The sequence below is a fragment of the Balaenoptera borealis genome (assembly GCF_965194805.1).
Source record: "Balaenoptera borealis genome assembly, chromosome: 1".
NCBI classification, from domain to species: domain Eukaryota; kingdom Metazoa; phylum Chordata; class Mammalia; order Artiodactyla; family Balaenopteridae; genus Balaenoptera; species Balaenoptera borealis.
Window position 1 is genome coordinate 133,903,385 of NC_138860.1, and position 19,978 is coordinate 133,923,362.

General features: G+C 33.8%; 1 protein-coding gene across 3 annotated transcripts in view; it reads right to left on the reverse strand.

Moving 5' to 3' along the window:
- LRRC7 (leucine rich repeat containing 7) overlaps positions 1 to 19,978 on the reverse strand; it is a 519,751-nt gene that overhangs the window by 87,713 nt on the left and 412,060 nt on the right. For 2 of the 3 annotated variants that reach the window (XM_082356466.1, XM_082356465.1), the window contains one exon: positions 6,826 to 6,945. In XM_082356466.1, coding sequence (XP_082212592.1) covers positions 6,826 to 6,945 — 120 coding nt within the window. Of the gene's footprint in view, positions 1 to 6,825; positions 6,946 to 16,276; positions 16,418 to 19,978 lie in introns of all 3 variants that reach the window. The other variant, XM_082356469.1, reaches the window with a different exon arrangement.

The following is a 19,978-nucleotide window of genomic DNA, read 5'->3' on the forward strand; positions in this document are numbered from 1 at the left end:
CTATCTTTCTTGTCTATTCCAGACTTTCCTCTATTTCTGTGTGAGTTACATCTGCCTTCCACCCCTGCCCCACCTCCCGTCCCCTGCCTTTGATATAAGGGATTCCAACAGCAATAATGTCCATTCTCAGTTAAATACAAAAGCCAATAATTGTAGTTACATTTATTTCAGTTCCACATATATAGAGTACTGATAGCAATATTTGTTTTTAAAGGCAGTAATTTTGGAGAAAATTACTTTTCAATGACTACAACTTAAAGATTATACATTTTAGATAAGATTTTTTATAGCATAATAAAATGATTTTATTTAAATTACTAAATGTATAGCTTGATTTTTCTTAAGTTGATTTTCTTTTAAACATCTACTTATTTAAAAATGACGTAAATTTATTCTTATCCTGTGAAAAATTCTACAACAGACTGATTTTTGTTACCAAGTGAAAAATCAATCCTAGTAGTAGTTTGATTCAGTTGTTTTAAACACAAATGATGGTGTGGTTGTATAGTCAATAGCAAAACAATTTAAGATTTTCAAAAGATATTTTAGACTTGATCTTTCTATATATGTATAAAAAGAAACAATGAAATGCATTATACTAAGAAACATGACAAATGGCAAAATTATAATAAGGAATGAATGTTAATAAATTTAAAAAAATTTTAATACGTCATATGGTCTGAAAAAGCAAAAATTTCAATTTGGGGGCCTGTGAAAGAAAGAATTAAAAGAACATAAAAATGACCAAACCCCACATAATTTCTTTTAGTTTCTGCTAATGAGTTCCTGGCCATGCCTCAGAGATGACGAGCATCTGGAAATCCTGAAGCTCTTAATGGCTGAACTTGCAATGGCTGGCATTGTAGATGTGAGAAAATCATGGGCAAGTTCAGCATAAGGGGTATGTCTGTGAGCCAAGATTAAATTAGCTACATTTTTATACCTTTTTCTTCAACTATGTACATCCTGATGTTGACCCTTGATACCCACCTTTATTATTCTAACTGCCAAGTCATTATGCACTTAACCTAGAATAACAGACACTTGAGGAGGGAAGAGTCACTAAAGCTGAAAGAGAACTTTGAATGTCTAGTCTTTACATATTAAAGAATTTTCAGATTTAATATCACTGGAATTTTAAAGTTTCTTGGTTACCCTTTCAAGAAGAGAAATGTTTTAAGTTTCATTTGTTTTAATATGTCACTTCAGCCTTTTTGCTGCAATGTTTTCCTGCTCCAGCATTTTAACATACTCTTACAGGTATTATCCTTCAATTTTAAATCTTCTCAGGGATATTCAACCTTTTTAAGACTCTCAATACTTTTAACAGAGTTTGTCATTTCAGATTTAGAGAAAAACAGCCTTGCCATCCTTATGGAGAATTCTACCAAATCAGAGTACAATGTCTGACTTTAAAATGAAAATGGTTTTCATTTATATTTTACATTATGACCTTCGTACTATATTCAGTTACATTTAGGAGAGTGATCTAAAATATTTAGTCACCCATGTGATCTTGGCAAGTAACCTAACCTCAACTCCAAGTCTCTAACTGAGAAAGTCTAAATTCAGTTTCTTCTTTCATTAAAGTGGACAAAAATAATAGCGTTTACCTCATATGATTTTTGTGACGATAAGACGAACAAATACATGAAAGCATTTAGCACAATGCCTGACACAGGGTAGTATTTAATGCATGGTACCTCATAGTTCTCACCATGGTGACTGCGACTTAATCCAATAGACTGAAGCAGTAAAAGCAATGATGTGATACGATTCTAAAATGCAAATACTCCTTCTGAGAGCACTTTTGTTAAAAACTAAAGTTTTTAACAGCAGTTCTCAAAGTGCTCAAGTAGTACTGTCTGGAATTTGTGTGGGACTGGATTTACCTTACTGTGACATGTTCTTCTAGCAGTGATTCCCAGACTTTTTGAATTAATGGACACCAGAATTTGAGATTTTGGAGACTGACATAGCAAGAGAGAATTTAAAAACTACCTCCTACTATTATGCCACTGAAAAAAAAGAGGCTAGGATTTAACACCCTCAACACTTTGCCATATATTAGCCACTCTCAGGTACATAGAACAATGATGGTAGATACAGGAGCAAAATTCTCTCTGATAGATGAACACATTTTGTGTATTTTATATATCTAAACCTCTGGATCCACAGCTTGGAGGGTACCCACATTTATTCTCCTGTAATGTTTGGAGTACTGCTAGGTATAGCCATAGGTATTACCAATGTTAGTTCAAAAGATACAATAACTAGAACAGAGAGCCACAAGTTCAATCATAGTCTTTCTGAAATGGATTTCCCACTGAATCTCCGCAGCATCACAGTACTTTCTGATCACAGTAGTATCACAGTACTAGTACTACACAGTAGTATTATCCTAGTAGTAGCATCATAGTAGTATCTCTTGGCATAGAGATAAGATTTAAAAAATCTTCTGCAGAGACTTTGAGAAGCAGACTCAAATGGGGTACTGACTAAGACTTCTTCACCACTTATTATCCTTGATTCCCCATTCCATTTGTAGTTTAATTTCTGATTTTTCATTCTCATCCTATCTAGCCTAATGACTACTTACTTCAGGACAACGGCAAAACCAACACTGACTTAAAAAAAAATTGATTGTAGAATAAAATATAAACTCAAAGAATAATAGTACAACGTTCACACCTATTTTGGTAAATCTAGCAGCCCAGGCTAATAATCCCATTACCATTTTCATTTCCTTAGGTTGATTCTCACTAGAATTTTAACTTGGTATCCTCAATTAATATATAATAAAAAACTAAAATTGAATATTTAAAGCATTCTTTATTCTCTTTACTCTGTGACGTAATAGGTAAACATATCCATTATTAGGTTCTAAAGTCTCAGATTTTAGGCAAAAGTGTTATAACGTAGGGTAGTCAGAAAATGCTTATGATAGTAAGAAGAAGCTATAAGTGAGTTTACACATGAAGGACATGGTAAAATTTTAAATACATATTACATTATTTTACATTTGACAAGACATATAAAAGGCTACTGAAATTTTCAGATAGGTTAAACAATTATTTTAGCCGTTAACAAGAATAACTAGCTCACAAATATTTAATCAATACAGAATTGCATGGGGTTCTCAAAGCAAGTAGAGAAGCAAGCAAATGATCGTCATGATTTGTATTGATGATATGATTAAACATAATATTATGGACTTTGAAAATAGATTTTATGTAAAATGGATGTATGAATGGATAATGTAAACACCTGTTAATTCCATTTAGAGTAATAAATGAATAAGGCTTTTCCTTTTATGGGAAAATTATAGTATCCCTTTGCAACTAAGTACGTGATTATGGTTCTCTCCTCTCTTGGTCAGGTTATGTAAGGGTCCCTTGGCTCTGATAGGTACTCCTTCAATTTCCTACCATCACATTCACAATCTCCTCTTTTTTCATAAAGAAGCAGATTTCCCTACTTTCCTGAGATTTCCAACTTCCTCTTCACCAATCACTTCTCATCAGCCTTTAAATATAATCAGGTGTTTGCCATCTTAAATATTCCTTCTGTCTTCCTCATATCCCCTTCCAGATTCTACCGTAATTCTCTTTCCTTTTAAAAGGAAACTCTTTTCTTGAGTTTTTTTTAAAGTTTCTCTATTTCTTAATGTAGGTTCCTATGGATTCTGCCCCGTCAGTTAATTAAATTACTTTTGCCAAGACCACCAATAACCTTTTTGTCACTAAAACCAAGGAGGCTTTACTCATACTTACCTTGTTTGACTTTTTTTGCACCATGTGATACTGTTGACCCTTCCCTCCTTTAAACATTTTTTTCTACTTGATTTCTAAGGTGCCACGTTTCCTTGTTTTTCCTTCTACAGTTTTTTAGTGGTCATAGGAGTTGAAAGCGCATCTATTCTATTCCAACTGATTAGTCAAGGCCAATCATATAATTCCATTCATCTTGCTAGGGGTGAGAAGTCCTTAGCTATTTTGTATCAATGAGATGTAAAAAGAGGCTTGTGGGGGGATTTAGGGAAGAAAGGTTTTGCTTGTAAGAGACAGCTATGGGAAACTTGGTTCTCTCTCCTGATGGACTGGAAGGAGGAAGCTTGTTATCTTCAATTGCCATAGGTAGCCATCTGATAATTATGAAAGGAACCAATTTTAGGATAAAGCCAACAATATGAATGGAAGAGTGGAGAGGGAAAAAAACCTAAGTATTTAAAATTATCTAACTGAAGACTAATCTGAGCCTTACCCTAGATCTTGTCTACTTCTAATGTTAGCTAAATATTTTAGTGTTCAAGGCTGGAATTTTCTATAACTTGTGGTAGAAAGAAACTTATTGACAAAATCTTTGGTCATTCCTTCTCTGCTCGTTTCTAAGAACATGCCTTAAATGTTGGTGTTCTGTGGAGTTCTGTGTCGTCTACCTGTCTCACTCACAACTCAATTATGACTTACGTTTTAATGATTGCTAAATTTGAGATTTCTCTCCTGAACTTCAGAAGAATATATATAAATATCCACTAAAAATTTCCACTCAGATTTCCTAAAGTTACCTCAAATCTACATCTTAAAATTTAAACTCCCCTCCCCTCCTCCACTTACACCTATTACTCTTTTGCTTTCCCATCTCAGTGAATGGCACATCATGACTCATACAAATTAGAAACCTGGGGATTAGTCTTGGAACTCTTAGCTGTCTCTTATGCCCTATGTCCAGTCAATCACAAGATCACGTTGGCTGTACCTTTTAAGAATATATTGGATCTTTGCATTTTCTCTCTACCACCCATTGCTTCCATCTACTCTCCCTTGGATTACAAGAGAAGCTTTGTAACTCATTCCATGGCCTCTAGTTTTTCTGCTCCCCAATTCGTTCTCTGAAAATCTGTCAGAGTGCTCTTTAGATGAAAATTTAATGATGTCTCTCCCCTGTTTAAAACACTTCTTCCCATTTCTTTCAGGATAAAGCCCAGCATAATCTGGTTTATGCTTATCCTCCTAGCTTTATTTTATGCCACCCTTCTCTCTTAACTTTCTTTAATTTCTTTACTAAACTGGTGTCCTCTCCAGGTGCTCTCCTAGCCATCTTCACAGGGCTATATCTGCAATGCTGGATATTGCTCAATAGGCAGATTAATAACGTGTATAACACCTGCAAATCAGAATATTAACAATTATTTTGGGTAAAATAACTTGATATTTAATATATCTTTTTAAAAAAGCACTGAAGTATTTATCAAAGGAAAAATCACCACTTAAGTTACAAAGAAAGTATGGGATTATGTAGTGTATATGTTATGAAGCACAATTATAAAATGAACATTTATGAGCTTAAGAACTAGAGTGTAAGAATCACAATTCAGCTTAAGAAACAGAACAGTACTAAAACTAATATCAGCTTCCTCCCTGATTCTACCCCCAGCCTCCCTTTTAGAGATAACCATAATCCTACATTTATGTTAACCATTCCCTTATAAAAAGTTTTCTCATTCATGTACTTATGCCTAAATAATATATTTTTAGTTTTGCTTGTTTTTGAGATTTATAAATATGGAACTCTTGATGTGTGCCATATTCTGAAACTTGTTTTTCACTAAAAGTATGCTTCTGAAGTTTATACACATTATCTTAATTATAGCTAACAAATGTTCATTGCTGTAAAATATTCCCTTGTGTGAATATTTTTTATCACGTTTCTTGTGATAGACATTTAGGCTTATCCAGTATTCTACCATTGTAAGTGTTGGTATCTTGAATGACATACACAAGAGTTCTTCTAGGATAATATCTTAGGAGGGCAATTATTGGAATGTTGGGTATATGCATATTCAGCTTTATAAGATAATTTGTTGCCAATGTGATTGTGCTTTATACTCCCACAAGAAGTATAGAGTTTACATTGCTCTTATACTTGCAAAGAACTTATATTTTCATACTTCTTAATTTTTGTTAGTCCAGTAGGTATAAAATAGCATTTTTTCTGTATTTCCCTGATTGATAAAAAGGTTCAGTTTTATTTTAAGGTTAATTTACTCTCCTGATGCCCTTGTATTTTACCATACTTTTGGTACTGTGTTATATGTCTTTTCATATTGATTTGTAGGAGTTATAAAAAATATATTCTGGAATATCAATCCCTTGTCTCTCATATATGTTGCAATTATCTTCTCGGTTATAGCTTTCTTTTTGCTCCCTTTATGGTGATTTAACATGAAGTATTACAATTACCTACTTATCTCTGAACCTACCTCACCAGACTAATAGGTCCTAGAGGTAAGACACCCTACCGTATCTTATTCATTTTTGTTCCCTAACATCTAGCAAGTACTCAACACATAGTAGTGCTGCTTAGCACATACACTTGCTCACTAAGTGTCTGATGAATGAATGACAGGATGAATGAGTTGCTATGACTTTAGAAATGGTGAATCAATCTTTTGTGGTCAAATTTCATTTGTGGTCAAATTACACCATGCTGCTGAATCCAACAGAGTCAGAAAGTATACATTACACAATTTCCTGTAGTTGCACTTCAAAGGTGGGTGTCAGACATGAATAAGAGGTGACAGATCTTCAGAGAGGTGGCAGGATGTTGTTTATAAAAATTCATTACTAGCTCTGAGCATTTGGCAATGTTCACTTTTCATTCTTTTCAATGCACTTACAGTTAACCAGACTCCCTATTGTGGGATAGTATTTAGACTAAATTTATCACAAAGTTAGAAATGATGTTAAGACGCAAGATATGGATTACATATTACAATGGATATGCAAGATTCATGGTTTGTGTCATTAATTTGAAATTGGTTACCTTTTTAGTAATGGTGTCCGGAGGTACATCCCGCCTCCCAAGAGGATAAGGATTCCACTGGCCACTAGGAGATACATCTTCTTGTCCATTGTCTAAAATGTTGCTTTGCTGGGACGGGGTCTATTGCAAAAATGGTATGGCATCCTTTAGTGATGTAATAGAAGTTTATCATAGTTTTCTGAAAAGAGTCCCTCATGATTATGGTAAAATTAATTTTGTTTAATCACAGAAAAACATATATCCTAAACTGGAGGTATTATTATACACTATTTACGTGGTAAGAATTGTAAATTAATAGCTTTTTGGAAGCAGTGAGAAATTCAATTAAAATAACCATCTTATAGTTATTTACTGAATTTTAAAGAGAAGTTTAAATTTACAGTACTGGAATAAAAATAATCAGGATAAAATTAACCAATTGTTAAAAACTACAACATTTAAAAGTTGCTTCACTTGTTTCTTTAGTGTGATCTTACCATTTAGAATATAAACTGAAACCATATAATACATAGTATGTAACTTCCAATATTCCAAACCATAACCTAAAACAAATTTTATAAGGCTGTATTGATTCTGGGAGAATGTGTCTTGCACTAATCCAAAATGGTATTAACACTAGCATAGTGCGAGATTCATAGCACTATGACATTATCTACAGATCGCTTAGAGGAAAGATTAACACATCAAAAAATATTGTGCTGTTAGAATTTCAGTGTAAATAAATCATAATTGTTTTGATTCCAAATTTATTTATATAGATCATTTATGTATTAAAGTTTACACTCTTCATATATATTTTATTTTTGGCTGATTTACTGCTTATTATTTTTAACAAATAATAATACTCCTGTCTTTATTATTATTACTATTAGATATTTTGGGAGGCTTCTGTAGTCTGACCTGAGTAACAGAAAATAATCATACATCATCAGAAAGATGGCCTCCCGTGGAAGGATACAGTAATGGGATATTTTTCCTGTCGAAGCCGATTAACTTTTTCCATAGGCTTTCTCCTCCTCTAACATACGGGATATACAAGTACTGCTTGATTTCCTGGGGAATTCTTATGTGGTGAGATATTATACTCAATGTTTCCTATGCCATTTTCTCCACATGTTTTGGAGGATCCCTATGGATAAAGAAGTCCTGGTTAGAGAGTGTATGTGCAGCTCTTTGTGTGAAGAATGGTCTTCCAACCCTGGAATGAGGGAACTGGGCCACTCTCTTCATAACATGGCACAGATGGACTGCTTGCCAGGCTTCATCCAGTTATACGGAGTGCTCCTAATTGTTCTCCTTTAGAAAACAATTATATAACCACCCTATCTGCATTTTGACTACATGCATTTTTAAAAAGCATTGCTTGGAACTATTAAAAAATAATATTCATTACAAGATTAATTAAACAAAATTAGATGAAATTTTCCTGGGGTCTAGTGGATATAGTGAAAAGTAAGGAAATTCAATTTTCTTCTTTGACTTTGGCCATGTGAATTCCTTTTTCATGAGCATATCAGAAAGTATGAAAAAAGAGAAAAAAGGTACTGAATTGAGGCTCCTGGGTTAGTTAGGAATGAATTTTCATGTGTTTGTTTGAAAATCAAATAGAGGTAACATATTTAAAATATATATTACTTGAAAATAACCAGACAGCTATTCAATGACCAGCTGTCTGATTTCAAGCATTAATTTTTTAGTCTTTACCTTTTGGAGATTAATGTTTGCATATGCCCACATACGATTTTTCTAGCTATTAATATGACAAATCAAACTGTTAAAATTAAGCAGTTAAAATATAATTATGCAGGGCAGGCACTACTGGACAGTTTTCTTTTTGAATTTTTAGTACTCATGTCTTTTCTGGTTTGGTTTCTTTGCCAATGAAGTGGGATAATAAATATATTCAACTAGCTGGGTCTGTGGAACACAGATTTTTGAGAAGTGCTCAGAATTCAACACATATAATCTTTTTTTCCTCCATATCATCTTCATCTTCATCTCTATTTCCTCCACTAAACTCCCTTCAGCTGCCCAGACATGACTCCTAGTCACAGAGAGCAACTGAGAATTGCACGATTCTTTTCAACGTAAAAGAAGGCTAAAACACTTAGTCAAAATCCTAATATCATGATGATGAGATTCTTCATTAATTTAGCAATTAATCTCTCTCTTTTTAAAATTAGAATTAACAACCGCACCAATTCCTTTATGTTACAGGGCCCAAAGAGAACATAAACATGCAGACACGTGAAAAAAATACTTTGACTAGACAGCAAAATTAAAGGAATTTCCTGAAAGCAATTTCCTTTATTAATTTCAAGAATGCTCTGGCCTCTTCGTTTTTCTGAAGTGAGACACCCTAAGGGTGACTTAAGTTTGCAAAAAATAGACCGTGAAAACAGTTTATTAATGTTTGGGAGGGAGGAACCCAAAAGAGAATTATGTAGTGGGTTCACATTCTTTCTCAAAAGGAGTGAGTATAGCTATTTACAAAAAAATGTACTTCTGATAAAGTGCTCCTGAACTTTACATAAATGCAGTTATTTAGTTGTTAAAATTCTATGAAAAGTTACAAGGAGCAACTGTCACTAATGAATTTTATTATTTCAAAGAAAATAAGCAAATTGAGGTTCAATTATCTTTAGTACCACATTCTAGTTATTTTCTATAGATACTTCAAAAGATTAAGAATTAGTCTTTTCCTCACCACATATGACCAATTTAATATAAAATACGTGGAAAATCCTCACAATATACCATATCTTCAGCTTCTAAATTCTGTAGTTCCTTAATATTTCAAAATAAGAGAAAAACTCGTCAATGTGATTTAGTGAAAAGTCAGAAATTATATTTTTAAAGAAATTCGGTAATGCTAGTAGAAGTTTTGCTGAACAGATGCTAATCCCAAAGACGACTGTGGACATTTGTAGATTTAACGTTTATGATTTTGACTACTGTGAGTGATCACAAGCATCTATTGGAAGGAAGAAGTAATTTCTAATTTTGCTGAGACATAAATGTGCATGAATATGTGTGTCTCTATATATCTGTGTATGCATGAGCATGTATATGAGTGTATGCATGCAGGTATGCATATGTGTGCCCATATGTGAGGATATGTGTATGTAGAGGATTCACATGTATGAATAAATGAGCTCAGCTGATCCAGTAGCTTTGCTCTTGACAAAGAGCAAATTGATGGGTGCACTGAAAGCTTCGGAAATTCACTTATGGCATTTAGTTGGAGGAATTATATGAGAGTGGTATTAGAATTTGGCACTGTGCAAAGGTCTTGGGATATATTCCTTAAGAACTCAAGGATCTATTTTGCTTAGTAATTGGCACATCGTTCACAGAGGGCATTACCACAGCTTCAAAAAAATGTGTGAAAACAACTTTCCCCAAAGTATTTTCAGTGAAATTATTGTTATATTATTCTTTCTCTGCATATTTTTTGAAAAAAGTAGGTTATAAAGACAAATATACACCAAGTTTGGATCTTAATTATTATGCTTTCACAGGGTTCGATCTGAAGATGGTAATGTAATATCCAGATGATTTTAAAGCTAGTATTTCATTACAGTGGTGGGGAAGCATCTGTACGAGTACTAAGCTTATTTTGGTAATTTTAGTCACTGTCTATGAGAATTTATGTGGATTTACAGGCTGAAGGCTTTTTTCATAATTAGAAAGATAAGTGAATCCTTCTTGAGCAATAGGTAGCCAATAATAAATGCAGCAAAATCAGTAGAAACTATAGGCATAAGTTACCCCAAGGTGCTGCAGAAATAGTGCTTTGCTTTCAGCAAACAAAACAAAACAAAAAACAAAACAAAACAAAACAAAACTGGAATTAAGTAAGTAACCCTTGGAACTAGGGTGAACGAATGCATATCAGATATTGTTACTATTTGATCCTGAGTCACTTGAATGGTCTATAAGAAAGGACATTAGAAATTTGAAAAGAATTTAGGTGCAAACATTGCTATCTAAACTCTAATTCAAAAGATGGTGGAATAAGTATCAACTAATAAAACAGATACTGAGGCCATCTTCTTCCAGGCAAAATTATATGAAAAGATCATTGAATACATATATTTCCATAATTTCAACTTCCCTTCCTCTGAAATTGTAATTTATATTAGTGTCTGTTTCAATACGCCAATAAGCAGTAGGTACTATGGTGTAATATTATGTTGGTAAAAGTTAAAAAAAAAAAGAACAAGAAAAAAATTATCAATTTCTCCAGTGTAGAAGAGACCACACTATTTATATTGGCAGCTGGACACCTGCAGATGGGGAGTTAGAAAAGGCCAGGGATTTCTTTCCCAGCCTTGCATGTCTCTGGAGCAGGAGTATTATGGATGATTAAGTTGTGATTTTCTTAAGTTCAAAACCGTTGGTCTTTTCCTGCTACCAAACATATTTCTTGGTGATACTGAGTGCTCAGGAAATGCAAGTGGATCTTAAAGAGGGCAAGGTAACTACTAGCATTTATTAAGCTCAGCTAAATAAGAGAGCACTGTATCTGTAGCACATAGGGGATAATCATCCCCTATGGGTCATGATATATTTTAGATTAGTTATTATGTTCTACTTGTGTATTCTTTTCTCCGTCCCATAATATCTACTTTTCTGATTGTTGTGAAGATAATATAATCATGTATATGAAAGAGTTTTATCAACTATTATGAATTACAGCCTATGAAAATGTCCGATTTTATAAACATTTGAGAAGGCATCATCATATACAAGAAATAGCAGGGACTTGGGTGCTAAGCAGAGTCGGATTCAAATTCTACTACCATGCTAGGTGTAGGGGTTACAACAGTAAAACAGTGAAAATATAGTTGAGTTCTTTTATGTAACACATGAGTCTCAGTTTCTTCTTCTATACAATGGTGAGAAATAATTCCATTCAGGGTTTTTGTGAGGGTTGTGCAAAAAAAAAAAAAAAAAATTAAAGTATCTCATGGTACTATGTACATAGTAGATTTCCAATAAATCCTAGTCTTTATTCTTCTCCTATCAAAATATTTATTTTTTCTACCATTAATCTGGATAATAAAAATGACAGTTTGAACTGACATTTTACAATATTATATTTCTCTTTGATAACATAAAATTTCAAGACATTAGCTAAGCTCAATTACAACAGAACACATCCAAAGAAGCACATTGAACCATCAATAACGTCATAGAAAGTTGTCTTAAATGCTTTTTGGAGAGGCAGTGAATAAATGATAAATGAATAAATGAATGAATGAGTAAGTAAATAGATAATACTAATAATTAATAATTTAATAGCTGACATATGTCTTAGATGTTCTGGTTATAAATACTATTAAATTTTTTATTAAATTAGAGTAAGCATCAAAAGATGAAAATATTAAAGGAAATTAAATTTATTAAACTAATTTTGTGGTTTTCTTTATTTGCATTCTGTTAATATCAAAACAGGTTCTGTAAAATTACCATAGAAAATGTAATTTACTATCTATAATACAGAAAGACTATATTTAGCCTGTAGTCCATGAAAAATGTACAGTACTCGACCTGGAATATAATAAATATGAAAAAATAGAAATATTCAAAACACATAGCAAAATCTGGGAGAGTCTTTTCTTTTTATCCACGTAAATACTCACTCTGTAAATACTTCAAGTTCAGAGTTCTTCAATCTTTATTCAAAAATAGTTATATCTTTTAAGTAGTTTATTACAAATTTGTTTAAAAGAAAATTGAGAAAAAATTATTAGATATGTTTTGGTAGCCTAAAAAAAGAAAAATCCAAACCGAAAAACAAATAATTTGCTCAGTCAGGACCTCAGGTAGTGCCCTTTTGTCAATTACCGTAATGGAGGGATGAGGAGGTAGGAATCACAAAAAGGTGCCCTCTCTGGGTACATAACTTGCAAGAAGACAATCTCAGTGTAACAGAGAAAATACAAAAAGGTGCTCCTTTCTTTTAATTACAGGAGGTTAAACCTTGCCAGCAGAGAGTGTGGGGAAAGGGTCTGAATTTCAGCCCCTGAATGTTCCCTGGGGAGGGCACCGCCTATACAAAAGTATTCTGCAACTCCATACCCAGTTCTTAACTGGTAATACGTGAAAACATTCATTTAGATTCCTTAGGACACTTCATTCATTCTTTCTAGGACACCCCAAAGTCATTTACCACAGTACCTAACTAGAGATAGCCAGTGTTATCATTCAGGAATTTTATGAATAAAAAGATAGCTCCAGGATTTTCACAGGAGAATGAACAGTTTTTGTCAATTAAATAGCTGATACTAATTTTTATTATCTTAAGTGGCAAGATGAAAGTGCTGTAATAGGTTTTTATGTATTTGTAAATCAAAGGAAAATAATTTTTGCCTCTCTCCTCTCCTGGTGAGAGGGGTTCCAGGAAACTGAGCCTCAATCATAGGACCGGCTATTAACGGTTCGTGGAGCCAAGAAGGGAGAATCTGAAAGGCTGCACCTTAAGAGAGGTTGACCCTAAAGTTTGGCAGAAAAACCAAACAAATTTTCAAATTAAGAAGCTCTGCAGAAGAGATGTACCTGAGCACAAAGGCAAAAGGGCAGAGACTTAGACTGGAATCCATGAAAGGAAGTAGAGCATGGAGTAGTCTTGAAAGTGATTAAACATCCAGTAACCACACCTGATAATGTTCCTGCACTAGCAGCAAGGTAGCAAAGTTGTCCAGATGCTTAAATGTCTACAGTTTACGGGGCTTAAACTCATCATTTGGGCCATAAAATCTTTAGGGGGCAATGGAGTAGTTGCCCTGACTGTTTATTTCCATCCCTTGCTTTCTTTCTTCTCCCTTTTATTTATTTATTTTTTGGTGTGTATAATAAAGTATTGATGACAATTCATTTTGAGATAGACTATTTCAATACTTGAATTACTCTTTTTTTGGGGGGCCTGGATGGCAGCTTATTTATTTATTTGTTTATATTGAAGTATACTTGATTTACAATATTGTGTTAGTTTCAGTTGTATGCAAAGTGATCCAGTTCTGTATATATGTGTGTGTATATATATACTGAAATATATATATATATATTTATATATATATTCTTTTTCAGATTCTTTTCCATACTTGAATTATTCTTAGTTTGCAATTTAAGGTAGTTTCCAAAAAGAATTCCTTTAGGTCATCTCTGTGCCCAACTGAGTAAGGTTGCAATGTTTCCAAATATAACTCTGCAATATTTCTGTTACAGATCATCTTAGAGCTATAGTAATAGTTAATGAATCCATTCTATAGGGTACCCCCCAAAACATCAGAAAATTAATATAGCAACACAGAGGTACCTAATTTATATCTGGAGAATAATTTATACATTGAGAAACAGTGCTTCAAGTGTATTACCATTTTTCAGACACTGAATGTATCTATATTATCCTATAGATTGATGAGAAAATAGGGCTAAAAACTAAGCAAAATAAGGGGTTATCCATATGATATAATTTCAAGGGGTTCAAACAATAGCTTCTTTCATACCAAGATCTCGCTAATCTGCTCACTGTATTTTGAAATTCTATGATTGTAGTTTAAGGGTTTGATTTCTATTTAATTACCAAGCCCTCCAGGAAAGGTGTCTATTTAAGTTGTGATAGCTCGTCTGTTCCTTAGCGCAAATAAGTTTCAAGACCTTTTTGAACACTGGTTTTGTTAGGGCAGAAGATGAAAGCCCTGGGCATCTAAGAGGACATGAAGAACAGACTAGAGGCTCCAGTGAAAAGGGTCTCACTGATGGTAGTGTGCTGGAGCCGACTTGTACTAGCTCATGAGGGCTGACTATTCTCAGTCCCAATTCTGAGTTCAGTGATGTCAAGTTACTACTTTGAAATTGGCCAGAGAGGGAGTGTTTTATCACTGACATAGGTAAACACCATAAATCAGTCATTTCTCTCCCTGGAGAGAGTTACCTACACAATACTGGTCCTGTAACAGGAGACTGAGGACAAGGAAAATAATTTCAAAAGTTCTCAATTAAGTTAGCTTTTTTTTTCCCCCAGAGTGATCATGGGTGATAAAAAAGCTGTGAATTTAAATGTCTCTTTAATTTTATTACTCTCCTCAGAGTAGGAAGCAAACTATACAGAGTTAGGGGCTGTTACTAAGGCTAATTTGACAATAAAACATGAGTTTGTGGTCTTATAACACTCATTTTCCTGGGATGGGAGTTTGCTCCATATGTTCATTAATTTGATTAAGAGAAGAGTGTTTGGAGGCTACCATCATTTTGTTATCCTTACTTTTGCATTGCTTTTTTTTTGTAAAAACTTACTAGGTTAATGACTACATTAATAATGTAGTCATAATGACATATTGTGTGAAAATAACTCATTAGTTTCCATCGAAATGTAACTAAGAGTGCATTAGTCAATTTAAACAGGTAAAATGTGTATTCTCTGTTTCGCCTGAATAAAACAAGTAGAAACGGTCCTTTGACAATGGAAATGTTTCCTCTTACAGTATATTGCCTTTCAAATAAGCCTACATTTTCATTTAAAATCATGTGAACTTTCCACTTTTCCATTAACCCAGGATCAGTAAAAATTTGCTAGCTAAGCTACAAATTTGTTTCTCATGTTTTACTTCTGCATAATATTTCCTATAAAAAAAATGGGCTAAAAAAGTATTTAGAAGTGCCAACCACTTAATTTTCATTCTAATTTGGGACTCTTATGTCTTTTCCAAAGGAATCAACTGAATCCAATAATAATTTCTTTTTGTGTGTGTGCGTGTCTCTTTGTTTTGTTATTTTATTTTTATTATTTCTTTCACTTCATGAGGATTAAAACTGTAGTTCACATCCATTCTCAATGTCAGGTCTTGTACTCAACCAGCATTTATTTAATCTTTTCTTCTGAGAATTCCTTATTTATAGCTAGTTCATTGGTACATTTAAGACTTAGATTAATTGGCCATAACTGTGTGGGTTTATTTCTCAGCTGTCTATTGTGTTCCATTGATCTATGTGTCTGTTTTTATGCCAGTGCCATCCAGTAATAATTTCTAGTTCTGTTCTCAGAATGCATCAGCAAGAGAATATAGGGTGGTCTCCAAAAAAGTAAAAAAAAAAAAAAAAAAGGTATATATCAATACATACATATACACACACAAAAGAAAGAGAAGCAAAGAATAAAAGAAAAAGAAAGTGAATAATAAGAAAAAACGAGTCTTAAAGCAACACAAAAAGCCATGTACCTGCTCAATCCAAAAAGCAAAGCTGTTAAGCAGGAACCTGATAATCAATCTAGCTATATTCATTTAGCAGCTAAGAGTTTGGGCTCTACATTGTTTGCCCTTGTGCTTTTTGGACTCCTGAGAGTCTATAAGCAGGGCTGTATGTACAGCCTAAACACATTACGTGAACAAACAACATTAATTGGCTTTGGTATGCTGACACATGTAGGGCAGTCCATACTTACTTTCTGAAGAGGTAGTTCTTGTAGATCAAATTTAGACTTAGTCTGCAAGTTTAAAGTCATGCTTCTGCCTGCATGCATTGCTGAAATACCTCCATAGGGCAGCATGCCAAGGTTAACTGTGTTGTGTTTGTAAGCAGCATTCTGAGTAGAGGAAATAATCATGTGACAGGATGTGAACACATGCTCAACAAACTGATTATTACATGAACATGTTTAAATTTATAACATTTAACTTTAAGCAGGCAAACAGTAACTTTCTTTTTTAAACATGCACTTGATCAGACAGAAGCATACAGTAAACAGTGTTAGTTATGCACATAATGAGTACCATCCAAAACTACAGAAAAGACAAAAAGCAAAGATAACATTCGTTTTACATTTGCTGCTAACTCAAAGGCATAAAACCTATCTCTTATATATCATGATTGTAGTGACTTTGGACAAATGTTCATCAGTGGCGGTCTATTAATTCAAAAATTTCAAACAGCGAGGTCTTAATCAGATTTTGTCAGCTGCAAATCTCATGGTCTCTTTCACATTGTGAGATTAGCACATACAAATTAGCTTAGCTTATAATTCTGCCTTAAAACTAATACACTGAAAAGTTAAAGCCAAAAATCAGTCGCTTTTATTTCTCTGTCTATAGGCATAATTATGGCAACTCAGAAAAAAGAGCTGGTCAAAAAATCATTCAATCTGACCAGTGGATGATTGAATTTGCTGATTAGTTTAGTTAAACCAGTCAACTTGTATGTGAATCCAAATATTCTAACTTTTTTGTTGTTTCTTAAAAATTACATTTTAAACTGGAAAAATTTCATAATGAAACTAAAGGAACTATGATTTGAACTATTAATGCTATTTATCTGATATACCTAAATACCTATAGAACATTCTAGTGATATTTGCATTGTAGCTACCCTTCAGTAGGTGCATCTAAAGTTATTCCAAGTGTCTGATAGGTAGTTTGTTTTTTTCTACAGAACTTCATTTAAAAATTAAAACATTTTGTATACCCTGGCATCAAATAGTTTCCATCAGTACAATCTCTACTTTCCACCTATCATGGACATGTAATAATTGACAGCATTTGGCCCTTTTAAGTAATTCTCTTAATTTGGAAAAAAAATCTACAGAAGTTAACTTAGTACACTTTCTAAAACTGAATATTATTGAACATTAACAGCAGGCAGCTATTCTATTCTGAGGGCATTATTTGCAAAGAAATGACTTTTAGCACCAGAATTCCATCAACTGAAAGACTATTGTACTCCTGATGGTGTGCTGTCTACTAATCATATTTGTTATGGATCCCTGATTATTTCATCCAGAGATTTTTTTCCATTGTCACCATGCCCAAACTGAAAAGGACACTGAACATTTCAATCTAGCACTTGAATGACTCCTTAAGGGTTAAAATGACTCCAGTCTAGTGCTCTCTCAGCTCTTATGGAAGAGTAGCAATCTTAGACATACGGGTTCATGTTTTCATTTCTCTCAGTCAAATGGGGCTCTATAGTGGAAGCATGAGCCTTGAGATAAAACCAAAGCAGAAAACAAGCATCTTTAATCTAGGGTAGTACTTGGAGCTGCCTCTCCAAGGTCAACACCGAGCAAGATCTTTAACCAACATTATGTAGAACACTTAAGCTTATCCAATGTCCAGGCTTCTAGGCAGTTCTCTTTTATAAGGAATGGACAAAGATCTTGTAGTTTCTAGTGTAACTATTTGACTTCCAGGGTTCAAATCACTCAACTAAATTTCGCTGGAAGGAAGCACACTGTGTCTGGGGCAATCTGACTTTGGACAGAATGTTAAGAACAACAGTATAGAACCATTTTTACATAACAACTCTGTGTTCCAGCACCCTGAATTTATCTTGTTTTAAGTTTTAAGTAAGATACAGCCTGAATAGCTCAGTAACTCAATTTAGAGAGGGAAAGAAAAGTTACTTGGAGAAAAGAGGAAGAGCTTTCAGGATTTGATAGCCTGAAGCAATACTCTAAGGTAATTTAATTTCATGGAATTAAGTGAGAAACTATTGAATATACATTGAAATTGCTCTGCAAAATGAAAGACAGACTGAGGGAATTATAAAGACAGAGGATATGTGAAGGCTAATTAAAAAGGGAGGTATTGTCACAGTAATGGAAAAATACATACAAATTTACTTTTAGTTATCTGGATCTGGGACAGGCAGGGCCTCCAGACTTCTGCTCATCCAAATCCCCCTTCCCCAGTCCTATTTTCCTCCCTCCAAATTCCTGCTCCAACTAGAGGAGTCGCCTACTTTTCAGTAGCTCTGATCAAAGGAAAGGAACCATTTATTTGGGAAACCAGTAAATAAATGATGGTACCAAGTGCTTAAAATTTTGTCTTTTCTTTTTCATGCTTTGTTTTCACTCACTCCTCTGTTGCCTCAAATTACTAGTCATTGTATATATGCTCCAAAAAGCTTCTTATAACCTTTCTTGGCTAGTTCATCTTACCCTGTTACGTATGGTCGTGTCTACACGAGGCCAGAGTTCCCAAACTGTACTGTTTTATTTGGCCCCAAATATTTTCGCCCTCCAAGTTATCTGTCTACATGGAGGGTATAACTTGAGGTAAGGCATGGTGACAACCGACCAGGTGTCTCCCACTGACAGCCAGTCATGAGGCTTTGATGAGGTTCCCTTCAATGGGACTGAGCACACCTATTTGAAACAGACATTCTGATGAAATATTTTGCAAGGCAGAACCAGTTTCCACATTGAGAAACTAACACCCGCACCCACATTTATTAGTTCACTCTTTCCCTATAAATAATCGTTTTCTTGTCATGTAGACACGACCGACAAACAATATAATTATTTTAAAAGAGTACACCTGAAAACATAAAATTCAGCATTAAGAAAATATATAATAAATGCAGTGACCTGTGCTTTTAGCAGGACACCAAATAAAATAAAACTACTGAGTGAAACATTCTAATGGTATATTATTACCCAGACCCCCAATTTACACTGAGCATTTAAATCTAGAAAACGAGAACAAAAGGCCCTATTTTCACAAAAAGGACTTTTAAGATTCTAAGGTCAATGCAGAGTACACAAAGCCCTCTACACCAAAGCCGCAAAGTATCAATACACTCAATGGTGATGGTCAATTGATCATAGTTCTAGAAAATGCAGACTTCTCTTAGAGAGATACAAACAACAACAAAAAGTAATTCTAGGCCTTATACAAATTTTTTTTTTTTTGCTCTCCTCAATTGCTATGCATTTCATGATTTGTTGTGATTCAATTTTTAACTGCATTGGGATTAATTTCCCCCCCTTTTTTGCTGCACTATACACACTAATTTGTACGTTTGTAGTCTTTATAAAGACATCATCTATTTTTGTTGTCTGTAGTATGCTTTGAATTTAACCATTTCTTTCTATATGAAAAGCAACATTCTAAATGGCAGGATTTTCATTGAATAAAATAATGTGTAGGAGGGCATTCAATCTCTGCTTATTTTATTTTTCTGTTTCTTGCTGAGAAGATTATTGCTCATTAGAAGTAATAACTTTAGTAGTCCCGTAGCAGTAACTATATGCAAATTGTATAAACAAATTAGGTCTGATTTTAATATAAGTGAGTCTGTGCAGAAAGGGGTAGAATACTCACTTTTCATAGATTCAATAAAAATCATACTCTTTAGGTCACTAGAGAAC